Source organism: Leptinotarsa decemlineata, unplaced genomic scaffold, assembly GCF_025532065.1.
Source record: "Leptinotarsa decemlineata unplaced genomic scaffold, Ldec_3_MD MMD2_tig00001019_RagTag_RagTag, whole genome shotgun sequence".
In the NCBI taxonomy this organism is placed as follows: Eukaryota; Metazoa; Arthropoda; class Insecta; order Coleoptera; family Chrysomelidae; genus Leptinotarsa; species Leptinotarsa decemlineata.
In genome coordinates, this window is record NW_027412557.1 from 7976268 (window position 1) to 7995361 (window position 19094).

Genomic DNA, 19094 nt, shown 5'->3' on the forward strand with positions numbered 1-19094 from the left:
AAAGATCAGTTAATCATAGCCTAATAGGGAAGTTATAGTACGTGAAGGTTGAAGGAAATAAAATAATGTTAATATTATAGTATATTTTCCTATGATTATTGTCACAGTCACTTATTTTTGTATCCAAAGATTGACAAAGTACAAGTTAATATGTTAAACAATTCAATAAAATATAAATAAGTAAATTTATATTCAGATTTGAAAATATCCAAAAGAACTAATCATATTCATATAAAAACTAAGTACAACCACTGTTAATAGATTGCCTCAAATAAATAGCACTATATACAATAACAATTTTTATAACGTTTGATAAAAAATTAAGTGAGGTTATATAATAAAATATCACAATTCAGCAAAATGGGAAAGCAGTATGTAACTATCTTCTCCATTTTACTGCACAACGTTCAAAAGGGACGGGGGTTTTGTTAATATTCGAGAAATAATGATTATCAATAGAGAATCAACCAAAACTATAAGGAATGGCTAAATAAATATATTTCTCATACTCAGCTTAAACGACTAACTAAATCAAACTTAGTTTGCAATGTCTTTCCCTTTTCTCCTAATAATGGAATTTCACAAATCTTTCAGATTACTATTCACCCACTGATCAAAAACAAGTTGAAAATTAAGTTTTAAAAACAACCCTGTTTCAAATATTACGTAGGGCACTTCAAATAAGTCATCGTACTCTTTTGAAAGCCTTATAATTTTTGTTTGAATAATATATTACAGATTATAATTTATAAATCATTTACATACTTTTTTTAAAAAATCTGTACTTTTGAAAACTTATTTTTGTCGGTTATGTAAAATGTGATCTTTACTCATTTTTTATGATATCAAATTATATTAATTACAATGAAATTATGAAAATATTTGTTACTATGCAAAAATGTACCAAGAGCCGCCCCTTACCAGAACATGCTGGTATTAGCTGCACTTATTCGTAAAATGTCATATACTGTTACATTTTGTCTTTTATAAAGATTGCCATGTCAGAAAATGAAACAACCTAATAAGAGTTTTGTTGGAAGGAAGGAACACATATGGGCAAATTATTTGGAAGATTAAAGCAACCTATTGTATAGCAAGGTACTTTGTTACTCTAATAAGCTCTTGAGATAGATAGATTGCATTTCAATGTATTATTTTACCAACTACCACTGAACTGAATCCCGCAAGAGTTAATGAACTTTTACTAATCACCAACTCTTAATGATATGTTTTAAAATAGATAAGCAGACCTCATGAACTCTTGGTGGATTTTTTGTTCAGGTTTGAATTAGATACCAACAGATACTTTTCTAATACTTTATCCTATGATTGCAATTACTAATATATATTATTTACACTTATTATACTTTCATAAAATTCAATCAAAAAACCTTTTTACACCCAGAAAACCGATAGGTGGCCTACCTAACTAGTACTTTGAAATAAAATCGAAGGTAGGACTTTTAACAATAATACATATTCAAAAACAAGTAAATCCGATAACATAATCACAAAATTAAGGCCGATTGTATACTAATCGAGGGCAAGATAAACTTCATTTGTCTTAGGTTCATTTATTTCAATTTTTCAAATTTTTGTGTTAGTCATATTTCATCTATAATGAAGAAACTGACCTTCAACCAAATCAAGGTTATATCACCCTTATTGACTTCCAGTTATTTTACAAGTTTACACTACAATAATGTATCATAATAAAATTTTCAATTTGTTTGGTCCTTTTGAAAAAAAAACAGAAATACATTAGTTTCGTTATGAGAAGGTTGAATACACTTGTGCTGGAAGAACTGTTGAAGAAAACAGTACCCTAGTAGATATTTCACACAATTTATTCGATTTTTTATGAAAAGTTAAGAAACCAGTTTGCTTCCTTATAGAATTCAAGTTGATAAAATATGTATTTGAATGAGGAATTGATTTTCTATTTCAAGGTAAAGGTTGGATGTCACGCAGGTAGGTATCGTTAGACGTAGCCTTGTAAACAGAAAGCATTTTTTACTAAGGCCACAAATGTGCTGTGGCTGACCTGTATTGATCTTCAGGAATCATGAAAATATATATTTCACAATTTTATACAATATACTAATTGACACGTTGTCATAGTCATGCTGCTAGAATATAAATTTATTAAATAAAACTAATTAATACAGTTTACTGTATGATTTTTACTATAAAAGGAGTTTACAAAAACCGTGACACGTGTTTCGCTATACAATTGCTTCCTCAAGGGCTTGAGGAAGCTATTGTATAGCAAAACACGTGTCACGGTTTTTGTAAAACCCTTTATAGTTAAAATCATACAATAAATTGTATGAATTAATTTTAATATGGATTTTCATCAAGTATCGGACAGTTCTCTTCAATTATACAAATTTATATTGCAATACAATACGAAACAGCATTATGCCGATTGAATTCAAATTTGTGAATCTGCCTATAATTGTGAGTAAAGCACAAACAAGGTGTTACCTTTTTGTGTGAGATACTTACAATTATTATGTGGTGGATATTGCTTTTCATGTTTTTATTTGTTAGAGGCCATATACATAAATACCAAATTCCATAATTAGGAACAGTAATTCATTGAATAGATCAAATGTCTGACTCATTTATATTATATTCCATCACTAATTTGGTTCTACCAGTATTTTTCAGACACGAAAGGACTTCAAAAACCAGTAATGTGGTCTATAACTTTCGAATTTAAAAATGCAAATACATATTTTATTAAATATTCATTATGGAGGAAAAACCTTATCATTTCAAATCTGAAAATCAAATGACTAAGTGAAAAAATAGAATAACTTAGTTCAAACTTCTCAACTATTTCAAAAATCATAAGTTGATAATCACTTGAATTATCCAATTATCTTCTCTCAAATAAAAAAAAAACACTCGAATACCACACTGACGTTGAATGACAACTGACGGATGCATTGAAGTAGTTTTTCAACCAGCATGGAGCTCTGATTCAACCACCTGACAATCTTTTTCGCAATATCTGCTTCACAAGCATTATGGTGGATTATCACAGAGGACAGTGAAATTTTTACAAATTTCCTGACTCATTCCATAACAGCAGTAAATGAGTCCAAGCTGCAATGTCAAATGATTATTGGATATTTTCATAAAATATTGTATTCATGCTAGTTGTTCAAAAGTTGCCAGGAGATGGTGCCCTCACTGAATATTTCTATTCATTTTGCAATAATATACTGTAAAATCAGGTGCAAAATTGGCGGTATCTGATATTTATTTGAGAAAGTTTCAAGTTTGAATGAAATTAAGTATGTCTTCTGACAATATAAATATTGTACATGTATGAATCACTACATTTGTTTATAGGCATCTTACTGAAACCTGACCAATTCACAGCACTTTTCTCTAGCTCATTTCACTTTCTACTATCAGAAGATTGAAAGCACGATACACTCATAACAGTATGCTACTCGTTAGTTCCAAACGCAGTTCGCGCAGATGACGTGAGTGCGAAGCATATCGGGGCTGTAACTTCGTAGACTTGCCTAAATTCAATTTAAATTTCTCACAAGTTCTCTGTTATGCTGTGAAGTTTAAGAATTATTACGAAATTATTGTCAAGAGTGGTTTTCAAACATTTTTAATTAGCTTTTGTCAATTTAGTATCGTGTTCGAAGCTTCAATAATTAAACAAAAATACGAGTAGGTAGGTATATAACTAAGAATGCCTGGTTGTGCGGTTTTTGGTTGTAATAATTACAACAGAGTGACAAAAAGGACCAATATTAAGTATTTTCGATTCCCAAAGAGCAAAGAACTGTCTATACAATGGATTTCAGCATGTAGGAGGAAGGACAACATCAATTTGAAAAATGGTGTGTATTAATTAAAGCAATGATGACACATAATTTATTAGGTATTCAATGGTTTTCAGCAACTATTTGTTCTATTCATTTCCATAAAGATTGTTTCGAAGATTTATCAGTCAAAGAGCAATATGGTACTTTTTCAACAAAAAACGCCCGTATTTTGAAAACTGATGCTGTGCCCACTCTGAACCTCTTATTTAAGAGAAAGCAAACTGAAGAATCAGAAAGAACAATTCGTTTTGCTAAAAGGAAAAAATCCACTCTTTTACCAGAGCAACAATTGGAAAATTATGAAGGTAGTGTTTCCACATCACTACAATTAAATACTGAAGAGATAGAACAACCTGAACAAACAAACGTAGATAGCACTTGCAGTACTTCAGTTCAGTCGAATACTCAACAAAAAACAGAAAAAGAGAGGTTAGGTTCTTTTGTCAATCGAACTTATTGTCACTGTGAATATTGCCTCTAATCGATTTTTTTTCTTTATGCATTTTTAAATTTTTTTCAGAATTGCGGAGTTACGTATAGCAGAACTAGAAGAAAAGGTTGCACATTTGGAATCATTAAATAGGGAGCTGTGCGATGAAAATTTACAGCTGAAAAAAGATATGGAGACATGGAGGAATGTTTTTCGTCTGGTCAAATAGAAAGACTATTGAATCCCCATAAGAATCTTAGAAAGTGGTCAGCAGAGGATATTGCATCTGCCATATCATTGAGAAGTGTTAGTCCAAAGGCCTATCACTATTTGAGAGCAAGCGCATTGCCCCTACCAGCACTCTCTACTTTAAGGAAATGGGCTTCTTCATTCAATCTCAGCCCCGGACTTTTGACCAATGTTATCAATCTCATGCAAAAAATGTCATTTCAATTGAAAGACATTGAAAAGTTGTGTGTTCTTTCCTTCGACGAAATCCATTTAGCCAATAGGATTGATATAGATAAAAAAGATGAACAAGTGATTGGCCCACATAAGACTTGCCAAACTGTAATGGCACGAGGGCTGATTAGTAACTGGAAGCAATCAGTGTTTTATGATTTTGATCAGCCAATGAAAAAAGAAATTTTAAACCAAATTATATCTGCATTATTCAATGCCGGTTTCACCATAGTAGCCATAGTAAGTGACATGGGTCCTACGAATATGAAATATTTCTCGGAAATGAATATTGCTCTCGATAAGGATTGTTCATTCCCACATTCTTGTAATGAACATATGAGGATTTTTTTGTTTGTCGATGTACCTCATCTAATCAAGTTATTGAGAAATCACTTCATTAATCAAGGATTTTGGTTAAATGGTACATTTATGGATAAATCCTGTTTCGAAAGTCTCCTGGATATATCTACATCAGAGCTTTCTATAGTACATAAAGTCAGCAAGTACCATATCGAATTGAAGGGAACTGAAAGACAAAAAGTTAGGCCAGCAGTGCAACTGTTCTCTAATTCTGTTTCGAAGGCAGTTTCATATTGTGGAAAAAGCGGATTAATGCCATCAGAGTTACCCTGGGCACAAGTATCAGACTTCGTTCAGCTCATTAACAGATGGTTTGACGTTATGAATTCGAAAACGAAAATAAGGGCTAACGAACCATCTAAAAACGCATTTGGTATAAATTTAGAGGATCAGAAAAAAGTGCTAGAAAAAACTTCCAATGTGATTAAAACACTATGAGTGGGAAAACATAAATCCTTGATTCAGTTTCAGTAAGGTATACTTTTCAGTGATAGATCAATTGTTGAGCTCTTCCTTTATCTTCAGAAGAGGCACTCTGATGTCCAATATATTCTTACTACGCGATTGATTCAGGATATTCTGGAAAACTTCTTTTCTTACATGAGAGGGATGGGGTCATCTAATGATCATCCAAATCCTCTGGATTTCATTTATAGAATGCGTTGGTTCATTTTGGGAAAACACTCAGCATCAGTTTTCACTGAGAACAGGAATACCGAAGAAACCGGAGAGCAATGTTTAATCCAACCTCTAGAACAAACTTCAGAACATCCTGAGTTTGAAGAGTTAAACTGTATTACTGCTGATATGTTTGGGAATATATCAACGGGAGCGGAATGTCTGGAAAACTCCCGGGAATTCCAAGATGAGGAAAATTTGATTCCTTATTCCTTTATAAATCCATGTTATGAAAAATGTCACACTGATGGACCAGATATGTCGCAAGAGGCGTTGGAGTTACTCGGATTGAAAGAAAAAATAAACAATGACTCATTAACTTATATAGCGGGTTATGTGGCTCATAAATTCAAGAAAAAATATAATTTGGGAACGGAAGTTCTTCCAGCTTCTTCCAAAGATTTGGATTGGTTGCAATTCATATCAAGGGGAGGTCTTCTAAGACCCAATAACTCATTCCTTCAAGCAGTACAAATAATGGAAACCGAATTTCAGAAAATGCATGGAAATACATTATCCAGAGAAAGGTATCTTCAAAACTTTAACGCAAAGAACCATAGAAAAGATAGAAAACCCAATACCATACGATGCATTACATTGTTTGTGCAGAACAAGGACCTATATAAGATTGTGGGAGATTAACAAACAAATAAGTTTCCATAATTTGAAAAACAGGATGGAAAAAAAATTAATAAGTTCGTAAATCAACGAAAGAAAACTCGATGAATTACCAAAATAGCTTCTATCTCATTTTGTAGCTCGTTGTCATATGTCTTATTACTTCAAATAATTAGAATATGGAAAATTTGACCCATGTGCAATTTATCTTTTTTGAAAACAAAAGTACTTCAAAAATATGTATTTTATTACCTAGCTGATTGAATTTGTCAAAAATATTGTCAAAAGTCGGAAATATCATCACAGTATGTATCACCCTTGGTTTCATCAATAGGGTGAGAAAATGACTCATAATTTTAGTATTTAGTAGACTCAGGAAACAAATATACCTACTTCTGAAAAAATCAACATGTATGTATTTATGCATCAAGACTAATAATCCCATTTTCATGCGAAAATGCCTGGAGATATTCGACCGAATCTCATTCTCCTTCTAATGAATTGTGCGTTGTCCGGCTCTGTGCTTCGCAGTGACGTCACAAGTCAGGACAGAGCGGACAGAGAGATGCGCGTCGGCATACCGTTATGAGTGTATCGTGATTGAAAGGAAGCTATTAGGTTCACACCAAAAATTTAAAGACAGTGGGATGTGGCATATAGGATACATTTGACAATATGAATCTCTTGTTAAAAGACTCCCTCAGATGGTACAGCCAAAGCATAAAATCAGAATGTAGAAATGCTGAACATTTTGGTGTTGTAGTTTGCAGGTATACCTCATCAAACTAATTCATTGATTTGCTACTCATTAGTAATATTGTCAATGTCAAAAAAAAACAAATACATGTCTTTCAGATAACGAACCAAAGTCATTTTTTGTTGAGGAAATCAGGAGTTTTTATCAACCTTCTTCGGGTATTTTCACAATCTGAAAAAATATGAAGATTGTGATGGTGAACATCATTCAGATGTAGAAAGGGCAAACTTTTTAGTTCACCTCAATAAGTCACTGCGTGATTTGAAGTATTTTTCATAAAAAAATGTTCTATTTATCAGTAACTTGTATTTAACAATTTTGCCTACCAACAGAAGGGCTAAGAAATTGTAGAGATATTAAACGCTTCTGAGGCTGAACATTCAGTTTTTTTCTTTTCGCTGGTTCACTTCATTTCTAACTGCATTGAACATTTCAGAAGTCAATCAACAACATTGACATATTTCACATTTCAGAACTCCTTTGACATCTCTCATAACTTTTCAAGCATTCGAGATGGAATTTAAAATTTTACTTTTATGTATCATGCTACATTATAAAATATGTACCTGACAATTACTATACGTGTTCATTATTATATTATTACTTATAATGCACTGTTTAGAACCTATAGTGTAGTAACAAATATTACTGGTGTTTTATTCCAACACCAAACCATATTTTTAACGTGTTTCAATCACCAAGCGATCATCTTCAAGAGGAAAATTAAACTGAAATCTTCTGGTATCTTCCTCTTGAAAAAAAAACTGCGAATATATTTAGATTTTCTCAATTCTGAAGACGGAGGCAGATTTGAGCCTCCAAAATGTGTATAATTTCCTGTCTCTTTTTTTGGTAGGCAAAAGTATTAAATACAACAAGTTACTGATAAATTAAACATTTTTTCTTGTAAAAAATACTTATCAGAGTTAATTTCCAAGTTTGCCCTTTCTATACCTGTATAAAGTTTTCCATTACTATTTTCATATTTTTTCAGATTGTGAAAAGTGAAAATTACCCAAAAAGATCGATAAAAACTATGTCTTTCAGGGTTCAACTTTCTATATAATTCAAGTGTTTAAACAACCTTCACACTCAAATCTTATGACAAAATCCATCCTAAATGAATTCATTAGTAATTTCAAAGAAAATAAATAAGAGGTTTTATGTTATCAACTGATTCATATCTCAACCACACACATGATCTAACTCACTAGCCAACATACCTTAGGAGTAGGAGTCATTATCTCAATTATGATCTGCTCTTTTTCCATTCATATATCCAATCCACCGTTCTGCTGTTACTTTGAATAATTGTTCATTGGTAATAGTACCAAGAAGTAACAGCTGATTAATGTGAGTAGCATGATAGTCCCACCTAGCAAGATTGGGAGATGTGCCTAAAATAAATTTATACTAATCAAAATTCTAATGAAACTGAAAAAGATCTCAATGAGTAAATTTTATTGTTTTATTCTTTCTAATTGAATTTTTTTATTTTAATAAGTAGAATTTGGAACCTCTGACATGGAATGAATCTATTAAAAACACTTTTCCTTCACCAAAAATGCTGTCTCTCGACGCACGTTTCGCTAACCAAGTTAGCATCATCAGGAGATGAGAAAGACATGTGTCAAGAGACAGTAAGTCTTTTCAATAGAAGTATTTGATGTCCTGACATGGCTATTCTATATGGTGGGCCATGATTTCTTTTAAATAAACTAAATGAGTTAGTGAGGAACAATATGACTTATATATGTGTATGTATATATAAAATAACTCGTACAAAAATGGTAGGTAATTATATTACTAAAATAAATTGAGAAGTATTAAATTACCAAATAGATTACGGAAAAATGGGAAAATAGTTGAGGAGGTATTGCTTGTCTGTTGGAAAGTTATGACACGGATCCATCATTTATAGCACAGATGCTAGAAACTGGCAGATTTTGATTATTTTGACTTCCTTAATGATAACATTCCTTTTTTGGGAAAGAAAGTTTTTGGCCTTCTACTACTCCATCCTGATACAAAAAAATTTGGAAATCTTGTAACAAAATGGAGTAGTGGAAGGTCAAAAACTTGCTTTTCCAAAAATTAGTCACTTATAAAAATATAACCCTTTCAATATAATCTACATAAAATGTATTTTAATACATTTCGGTAACCTTACATGTAATTATTTGGATAAATACAATTTTATTAATAAGCTAAGGTGTAAGATAAAGAAAGCTACATATACCAATTTTAGTCCAAAAATGGCATCACAAATCCAAATTTAACCTAAAATTTTGTTACATGCTGTGAAACCCTAGAATACATCTGACAATGAGATTTTTGGGATTTTTGTTGATGAAAAACTTGGTAGCACCATTTGGTAGTATTATCCTAAATTTTTAGTACGGTCTTTCAAAAAAAGTATCAAATTCTGATATTCTGAGAATTCAAGCTTCCAGGAAAGGTTATTTACTGCATGGGTGAAACTCACTAGTTAATAATTCATAGCTACTAGATACGAGTTCGAGGATATGTCAATACTTTGAAGCTTTGATTCAGAACAATTTTTACAGTTGTTGATAATTACTTATAATTTGTGTATGTAATTCTGTTTTTTTTTTATAATTATATGTCAACTCCAGTTGAATGTATTTGTATATTATTTTCATGATTGCCATAAATTTTCATTCAATATATTGTGATCATATAAAGTTCTTTACTCTACTCTATGTTGATTATCTATTTTCTAGTCCAAGTATTGCTAAAAAGTCTCCAAAATATATGGAAACTAAACATTTTCAAAATAGCACCAAATTGAGGTAGAACTTTTTACTAGTCCAGTAACTTGTTCATTTGTAGAACTGCATGTAATATGCCTGAAAACTTGTTCATTTGTAGAACTGCATGTAATATGCCTGAAAAATATTTATTGGCTGATAATAATAATAATATATCTCATTAAGAGTAGCATGTAAATAAACAACAACAAAAATCTTCAACATTTCAATTCAAATAATTTGAGAAATAAGGAAATGAAACGCATTCATAAATTATTTGTGAAAGCTGCAGGTAAATTTCGTAAATTGACAAGCTCATTTGTTTAGTGGCTGAACGAAAGTGGAAACAATATATTTGTTTTCTCAAGAAACAAGACAAACTCTCAACAACATAGATGCACGATAGTTACTTGCTGGTGTCATACTGTGTATCTCATTAGGTATTTAATGATAATCATAGTAGATATTTCGAAAAAATCCAAAGTTATAAAAATTCCACATACCAATAGTGAAGTGTCTCAGATCATAAGATGTAACACTTCCCATATCGAACAACATCAGCATATTCCGTAATGATGCCATCCCCTCATTGTACAAAAACTCTGCTTCCTGGGCCTGTCCTGGAGGGGCTATAGCTATCAGATCGTAAAGACCCAGCAAGGAATAAATGAATCCATTTAGAACGAATGACGCTGGCTTTGTAGGATACTCTTCATACCTAGCAATGGATCATAACAATAATTGTATGTAGTAATTGAAGTAATATCTCACTTTAAGATATCCGGAACGAGCATATAATGACTAACTTCAAATGATTTTACATACCAGTGGTATTTATTAACAAAAGTAGCTCTAACACCTCCTTTGGAGCTGGGAACTCGAAAAGGTTTCAGGCCTTTCAAAGCTGCATTGAGGTAGCGGATGTCACCTCCAGAATGATAGTATGCCCGAGAGAGGACGGAAATTGCATGGCCTTGACCCATCGAAGAATACCAACCTGAAAAATGATTCATAGCTATTTCATTAGTAGAACTAGTGGTCCCTCGTCAAATTTCAATATTGGTGTGAAGTCCCAATTGAACACAAACTTCATCACATGCCACTCAACAACAATACTACTATAACTATAACAGAACATATCAAAATCTAATCTAATGGCTACTGGAAAACATAATACTAATAAAATCCTTATAACTTCAACATTAAATCAGAATAAATAATAAAAAAACATTGAAAATTGAACTATCCTTGGGAATATAAAGATTATTATTATTATTTTCAACGAAGGGTAACTATAACAGAACATATCAAAATCTAATCTAATGGCTACTGGAAAACATAATACTAATAAAATCCTTATAACTTCAACATTAAATCAGAATAAATAATAAAAAAACATTGAAAATTGAACTATCCTTGGGAATATAAAGATTATTATTATTATTTTCAACGAAGGGTAAGCTCGTCAGGCCCTGTCCCCGAAGCTCCGACACATTCGGGAAGGCGCTTTAGCATAATTAACAAATGACCACTTCCCACACCGTGGGGTGAGTGATCATTGGATCTGACAATTATGTGCCCTAAGCAAAATGACAGCATTGGGCATTTGTCCGGGCAATTCATCTGCTTTCATACGACAAGCCGTCATGATCTTAGGATTTGGGAAAAGAGGAGGCATCATTCCACCAAGGACTCCAATAATCAGAACAACCATCTAAACCAGTGGTTCTTAACCGGTGGTCCACGGACCACTGGTGGTCCCTGGACCACCCAAGCGGTCCGCGGATCCATCCTTATAAATATGTTAGATGAGTCGACACGATACAATGCGACCCGCCGCTAAAATGTTTGAAGAAGAGTTACTATTTTCTCAAGAACTTGAAACGCAAGGTGCAGATGTTATGGATGCAATAAGTCAATATATGGAGAAACATGGACTTATGTGGGAACGGCGTGCGGGGTTTTGTACGGACGGTGCTCCTGCTATGCTTGGTTCTCGCTCTGGTCTTGCAGCATTGATAAAAACCAAAAATCCGTTTGCAACTACGACGCACTGCGTTATTCATCGTCAAGCACTAGCTGCCAAGACGCTTCCAGAATGATTTGCTTTGACGACGAAAACAGCTATAAAAATAGTAAATTCCATTAAAAAGAATGCACTCAATACTCGTCTCTTCAAATAATTGTGTTCTGATGAACTCTGAACATGAAACTTTGCTTTTCCACACGGAAGTGCGTTGACTTTCCAAAGGAAACATGTTGTTGAGGTTGTACGATCTAAGAGAGGTAGTAAAATTATTTTAACTAAGAAGGAAAACAAAAAGTTGTTTGATCAGTTTTGCGAGTCCAAATTTCAAATACATATTGCTCATTTGGTCAATTTTTTTTGCGCAACTAAACAAATTAAACCCTTTACTGCAGGGGTCGGGAAATTTGAAGTTGCAAGGCATGAGCAATATTTCTGCTTATGAAGATAAAATCATTGTGTTTATCGCTAAAATCGAGCTATGGATCAACAAGGTCGAAAGTAATAACTTTTCTGTGTTTGATAAGCTTAATCAAGTTATTGATGGACAGAGTGCTGAAATTAAAGGAGAAATTAAAAAGAACATATTACATTTAAAAAACTTAAAAAGTGAATTCTTAAAAATTGAATATAAAAGTATTCAAAAACTGATCCGCAATTCATTTATTGTAAACGTTCCTGAGGTGCCTGATGGAGTTCAAGAAGAAGTAATTGATATGCTATACGACAGCAACTTAACTAAAACTTCTAGACATTGCTATTCGTTACCTAACTTTATTTTCTTCAACATATCTATGTTTTCGGCGCTTCTGATTATTAAAAACAAGCACCGAAATCGGTTGGATGCCACTGCTGATATGATAAGTAACACTTAACCAAGGATTCAGAATTTTAGTAAAGAGTATGCAACCACAGTATGTTACAGTTACAGATTTTACCTAATGATTAAAGGACATTAAATAATTTTGTGCGTATTTTATTTATAGATGAATTAGAACAACCATTCCATTTATTTACTGTACTGTATTTATTTGTAGTTATCGTAAGGTACTTTATATTAACTACAAACTAATTAACCAACTTGGTGGTCCATGGCCTGACAGAAATTTTGTCAAATGGTCCCGCATGACTATAAGGTTAAAAACCACTGATGTAAACAGTGGCCTGGTGGAAGTCTGCAGAGTTCAAAGAGAAAATCTCGATAACTGGCTTATTAGCTTGTATGAGCTGAGGGTGGGGAATGAATAGTTCCAACAAATTCGGTACTTCTCATTCCCCACAACGAAATCAAAATCATCGAGGAACGTAGAGCAACAGCGGTGTCTAGTCAATACTGTGGAGTTTAATAAAGCACTTTTAGGGCCATGGATATAGGCCATGAATATAGGTCAATGGATATAGGCTGAGACTGCATATGCTGGGCATGCTGACAGCAAGTGCATTGGGGTCTCAGGCGGTATGTCCTTTTTTTTGAAGGAGGGGGAGAGGAAATCTTGCATTAGACTTTGTGCCGAATTCTTACTGACTCAAACCTCTCCCCCCATAACACATATCTCTCACCAGGACCGCTTTCGTATTATTTCCGTAGAAATTGTCCGATATGCGCTACATACCCTTATCAACATTTTCCTTTGTAAGCTTTCCACCTCGGATATCAGTTTTTGTTTATTGTTACTGTTTACCAGGAAGGAACTACATACAGAATTTGGTACTGAGCCACACTCAATAGTAATCTTCTTCTGGATGGCCTTGGTTCTCTGATATTTGGAATTATTCTAGACAAAGCTTTATCTCCATTTTGATTATGACTCTTTTAATATGTTCGGCGAAAGTCAGTTTTATATCCAGCCATACTCCCAAGTACTTGATGGTCACGGCAAGTCTCGCACCTAGTGTCAAGAACTTCTATACCCATCACGTAACATCACATGGCCTGACAGGCCATGATGAAGTCTTCGATGAAGTTTTCGACTTCAGCCCACTCGAACTGAGGAAAGCAGTGGTCAGGTGCTTTGATAAGCCGAGGTCTTGAATGTTGTTGAAGAAGACCCATGTATGTATGTGATGCCGCAAGAGTGAAGTGATCTCTGCGGTTTTCATGTGTCTAGTCTACTTCTATCAGATTAATGTTAGATTAGATTTAAAACAGAAACAGATGATTTTTTGACCAAGTCAAATATGAGAATTTGAACAAATTATGGATATGTAAATGTAAATCATACAAATGTATAGCTTTCATAGCACTAATATAATCTTTGTTACTAACCTGGCTGCAAATCATGAAAACTATTTGCCAACTTCCTCCTTACCGGTATTGGCCAGCCTCCCGTTTCTGTATCCTGGTATTTCAAGAACCAGTTAGCAGCATCATAAAATTGTTGAATATGTTCAGAAGATGAAAGAGTTAAGTTATCTATGGACCCAGAACCTCTCAAAGTAATATTCACAACTTTAATTTTTGAGCGTAAAACCTTGTGTTTTGATTTATCTTTATCAAGGTAAGTCATACCTTTTTGAAGATCTACAATAAGATCTCTAGTAAGTTTTTTCCATTCTTGAGATGTTCCAATACCATGGTAGATATTATTATCCTGAAATATACCAGTCTTGTTCAAAATAAATAAGAAAACAAGAAATTATAATCATTCTCCCAACTCTAGATGAAACTACCCTACATTATGAATGAAACTAAATATCAGTAAATATTCATTTGAGAATGATTCTTTGGTAAAAAAATTCAAGAATTTCATTGCAAATATTGGGGTCAAACAACTGATCCATGAACCAACAAGAGTTACTAATAATAGTAGTACATTGATTGATTATGTCTTAAACTCCTTGACCTTAAATCAATGTTCCTAAGATTACAGATCATAATATCAACACTGTTACAATCAAATCCTGTCAGCTGCAGAAATCTAGTACTTTGAAATTATATAGGGATTTTAGTGAGAACAGCTCAATTGGGCTATTTATAAAAGTTATAGAAACGAAGTGGTTAATTTGTCGAAAATGAAAAAAGCTGACTACTACAAACGGAAGATTGATGATTGTTTGCGTGACCCAAAGAAAATGTGGAAATCTTTGAAAACACTTATCAAACCCAGTAATAGTCCCCTTCCTGATGTAATTGTATTTGACACAGAGAATGATGTTACACCAAGACAAAGCTGAAAGCTTTAATAATTTTTTTATTGAAAGTATTCTTGATATTAAAGCAACAATTCCGGCTTCTGTACAATGGTCATGTGAAAATCTTGAAGTGATTGGATGCAATTTGTCCGACTTCAAACGTTTTTCACTGAAGGAATTGAAGTCAATTATTTCCTGTTTGGATAACAAGTGTAACACTAATATAATGAATAACAAGGTTCTCAAGAGTATCTTCTCGGTACTAGGTCATGTACTTCTTGATTTTGTCAATACTTCTTTGATAAATGGGCACTTTCCAGATCAACTCAAAATTAGTACAGTTGTTCCTGTGCCTAAAGTTAACAACGCAAATGAAGCCTTCAACTTTTGTCCCTTAAACACTCTGCCTCCTTTAGAAAAAGTGTTAGAGTTAGCTGCTTATAACCAAATATGCACATATATTGAAGACAACAACCTTTTGATGAAGTATCAATCAGGTTTTAGATTGCAACACTCATGTGGAACTGCTCTTGAACTCACCTTGTCTAAATGGAAACTGTCAATTGATGACAATAAATATGTAGTAGCAGTATTTTTAGAGTTCAAAAGAGCGTTCAAAACTATAGATCTATCTATTTTGCAATCAAAATTAGAGTATTATGGAATAACTGGTAGGGTGTGGCTATGGTTCAGAAGTTATTTACTCAACAGATCTCAATGTACTAAAATAAACAACGTCATATCAAGCCAAAAAGCAATTGATACTGGGGTCCCCCAAGGGAGTTTTAATCATACTTTATTTGAATGACATAAATTTTATTAGTGATTGTGAATTCAACCTCTTTGCAGATGATACTCTCACAGCAGCAAGCGACTCTGATATTCATAATGCTGTACGCAAAATTAGTTTTTGAACATAAACAAACTCAAACTGAATACCACTAAAACAAAAGCTATGATATTGACAACACAATATAAATATAACTCAATTGATAACTCCATTAATACTGAAATCTACAGCGAAACTATTGAAATAGTGGAAGAATTCAAATACCTGGGCTTCATCGTTGATAACACTTTGAACTTGAAAAAACACTTCCAGTTAATGTGTGATAAAATTTTTAAAAAAATGTTTTTCTTCACTACAATTAGTAGACAACTAACATTCCAATCTGATTTGCCTGTTTATAAAACAACAATCCTAACACACTTTGATTACTGTGCTACTCTGATACTTTGATACTGATACTTTACTAGACGGTAAATATACTCCTATATTATCAATGATTAATATTCTGAATTGGATGACAGTAGATAGATTACAATATTTTTATATGATATTTATATTTAAAATACTTGCTAGAAAAGCACCATATTACTTCAACGAATCAATTACATATAACCATCAGATTCACAAATAAGATACAAGAAGAAGAGATGACTTCATTGTCCCACGAACTACCCTTGCAAGAACAATGAATTTCACAGAGGACTCTTGGACTATAACAAGCTTCCTAATGAAATTAAACAAAGTAACACCCTCCAACTCTTCAATCGCTCCTCATCTCAATATCTCCAGGCACAATATTATTCCAATTGAATTGTTCATCATTCTTTTCTCTATTAATATTAATCACTTCATCATTTAGTACTGCTGTTTTACACACTATATTCAACTATATAGGTCTTATATATTTTAGTTTTTTTGTATTTTATTTAATAACTGATATATTTGTATAATATTTATGTACATTAGGACATCTATTTCTAATAAATCTATTATTATTCAACCTTTTCCTGAGTTACATATTTTTGTCTGTTTTTGATAAGTAGAATAAAAACCTCTTACATCTTAAGAAAACACTTTTTCCTTGCCAACTGGGTTAGTGAAATGTGCCTTGAGTGGATATTTTTGTTTTGATATTGGAAAAATGTTTCCTTTAAATATATTTTCATCTGCTAATTACGAGACTGAAGCCAAAACTTGATTCTCCAGTTGGCTTTTATAAATACGGCCATTCAAAAGTCGAAACTATCAAAAACTCTACTCATTGAGAAATTCACTTTCAGTAATAAAACTTCCATTTCAATTGTTTCCATAGAATAAAAAATTTCTATTTCACCAAAATGTCTATTTTTGGGATCATGTATTTCAATGGAGTTTTTATTATTTATTGGCAATATGATGAAAATTATGTTGCAAATATTCAAAAATTCACTTAGCTGTGCTCTAGAAGATCATCACTTTTTCAAGCTATTTTTTCATTCATTAACTTATAAGTAAATGGTACTTTCTTATCGAGTCAGCCTTGTTTTGAATGGAACAGTACTCAAGCATAAAATTAATCATATAATGCACATTCTAATTGACAGAAAAGAACGTTTCATTTTTCTATAGTCATATAAATTTAATATTACCTTCAATTCTAGTTATATTATAGAACATTATTAACAGATCCAACCAATAAGTAAGTAGCTTGTAAAAATATTATTAAGTTTAAACAATTATGACAATCATTTTCCTGAAAACCATTTAAACTAATATTCACCAAAAAACTTTACTTTGTAACAGTATACATCTTACCTGTACTGTAATCCAAATATCAGATGTTATATAATGTAGATTATATATTTCCTTTGTTTCTCTATTCTGCAAGATAACACATAGACTACTATTACCAGTCAAGATGATGTCAAGACTAATAACAAAATACAAAACATGATCCAATGAAAGTCCAATTCCATCAGTATACTCTTCAGTAGTTGTGAATTTTAAAATATTACTTCCCAATGCATTGTCGAATACTTTCTCTAGTTTTGCAGTTGCTGGTACAATCCATTTGATATCATTTTCACAGTCTTCAATAATTTTTCTTCGAGGTTCTGGCTCCGTCAAGTTTTTACTATAGTGAGACAGACCAAACTGGGCGATTTGGGTGGGGTAGTAGTACCCCTGGCTATCCCACTGAGTTGAGACTGGAACTCCTTCAATGGCACTGACACACCTAACTCTATCTCTCACTTCAACATTGTAGTTCTCAAAATACATAAACACCCCACGAGGGTCATATTTAGCTTTGGGATGATATACTTTGCTGTAACTATGTGACCATTCAAATCTCTCTAAGCCATCATATGTGGCCAATTTTCCATAGACTTCAAAATATCTATGAAGAAATGAAAATGGAATGTAAACTTCGTCTCCTTCCTTCCTGCATGTTATTATGTATTCTCCATTAATATCACAATCTATTTCTTCGGTAACTTGTAGGTCGAAAGTTTTGGTGCTGGCTTTGTTGAATTTTTGCCATTCTTGTTCTGTATTTCCGCAAACAGAGTACAGCACTAATATACTAAGTATACCAACAGATAGTAAAAATATTAGTGCTACTTTGACATTGAGTCTCATCATTACAAAAAATAAAGGAGGTTCCTGAAAAGTACAAGTTAAATAAAATTGATGAAAATTACATGAGATTTCTTTATATACTTTCAAGAGGTGCAAACGGCTCTTGGAATAGCCTGTTAATATTTCGGAATGATTCATTTAGATCATCACATTTTCCATCAACTTATTTAGTTATGAAGAACTTTTCTTATTTCACATAATGATATTGAATATTTTACATATTTTGTTCCATTCCACAATAACATAACCCCTGAACGGCCTCAACTCAAATGTCAACGATTGTAAGCATAGACGCTGAGGCCATTGAATCGAAAAGAAGAAGTAATCATAGACATATCTAATTCTGATATTTAGGAATGTCAACTGTGCCCAAACTAGAGGGAATATAGTGCCTGTGATAGTGACCAAAAGTCTGTCAAAAGTGAACGAAAGCATAGTATAGTCCGAGTATCTCTACTTTTGGTATTAAATCACAGCGTGCATAATCGAATCGTAGCAGGTAGTTTTTGGATGCGCCGTGAATTGCTTCGATAATCGGCAATGTTTTCGTGTCTCAAATTTTTCATGTATTTACCGCTTTTGGCCTATCAGGCC

General features: G+C 32.8%; 1 protein-coding gene across 1 annotated transcript; it reads right to left on the reverse strand.

Annotated features, from left to right (window-relative positions):
• Window positions 1–66: 66 nt before the first annotated feature.
• On the reverse strand, window positions 67–18782 carry Hsepi (D-glucuronyl C5-epimerase). The gene is made up of 7 exons (XM_074175416.1): window positions 18582–18782; window positions 17676–18524; window positions 14226–14550; window positions 10759–10930; window positions 10437–10651; window positions 8386–8559; window positions 67–3114 (listed from the first exon to the last, which is right to left on the reverse strand). The coding sequence occupies exons 1-6, from the start codon at window positions 18636–18638 to the stop codon at window positions 8408–8410; spliced, it is 1770 nt and encodes a 589-aa protein (XP_074031517.1). The 5' UTR covers window positions 18639–18782; the 3' UTR covers window positions 67–3114; window positions 8386–8407.
• Between the last annotated feature and the right edge of the window lie 312 nt (window positions 18783–19094).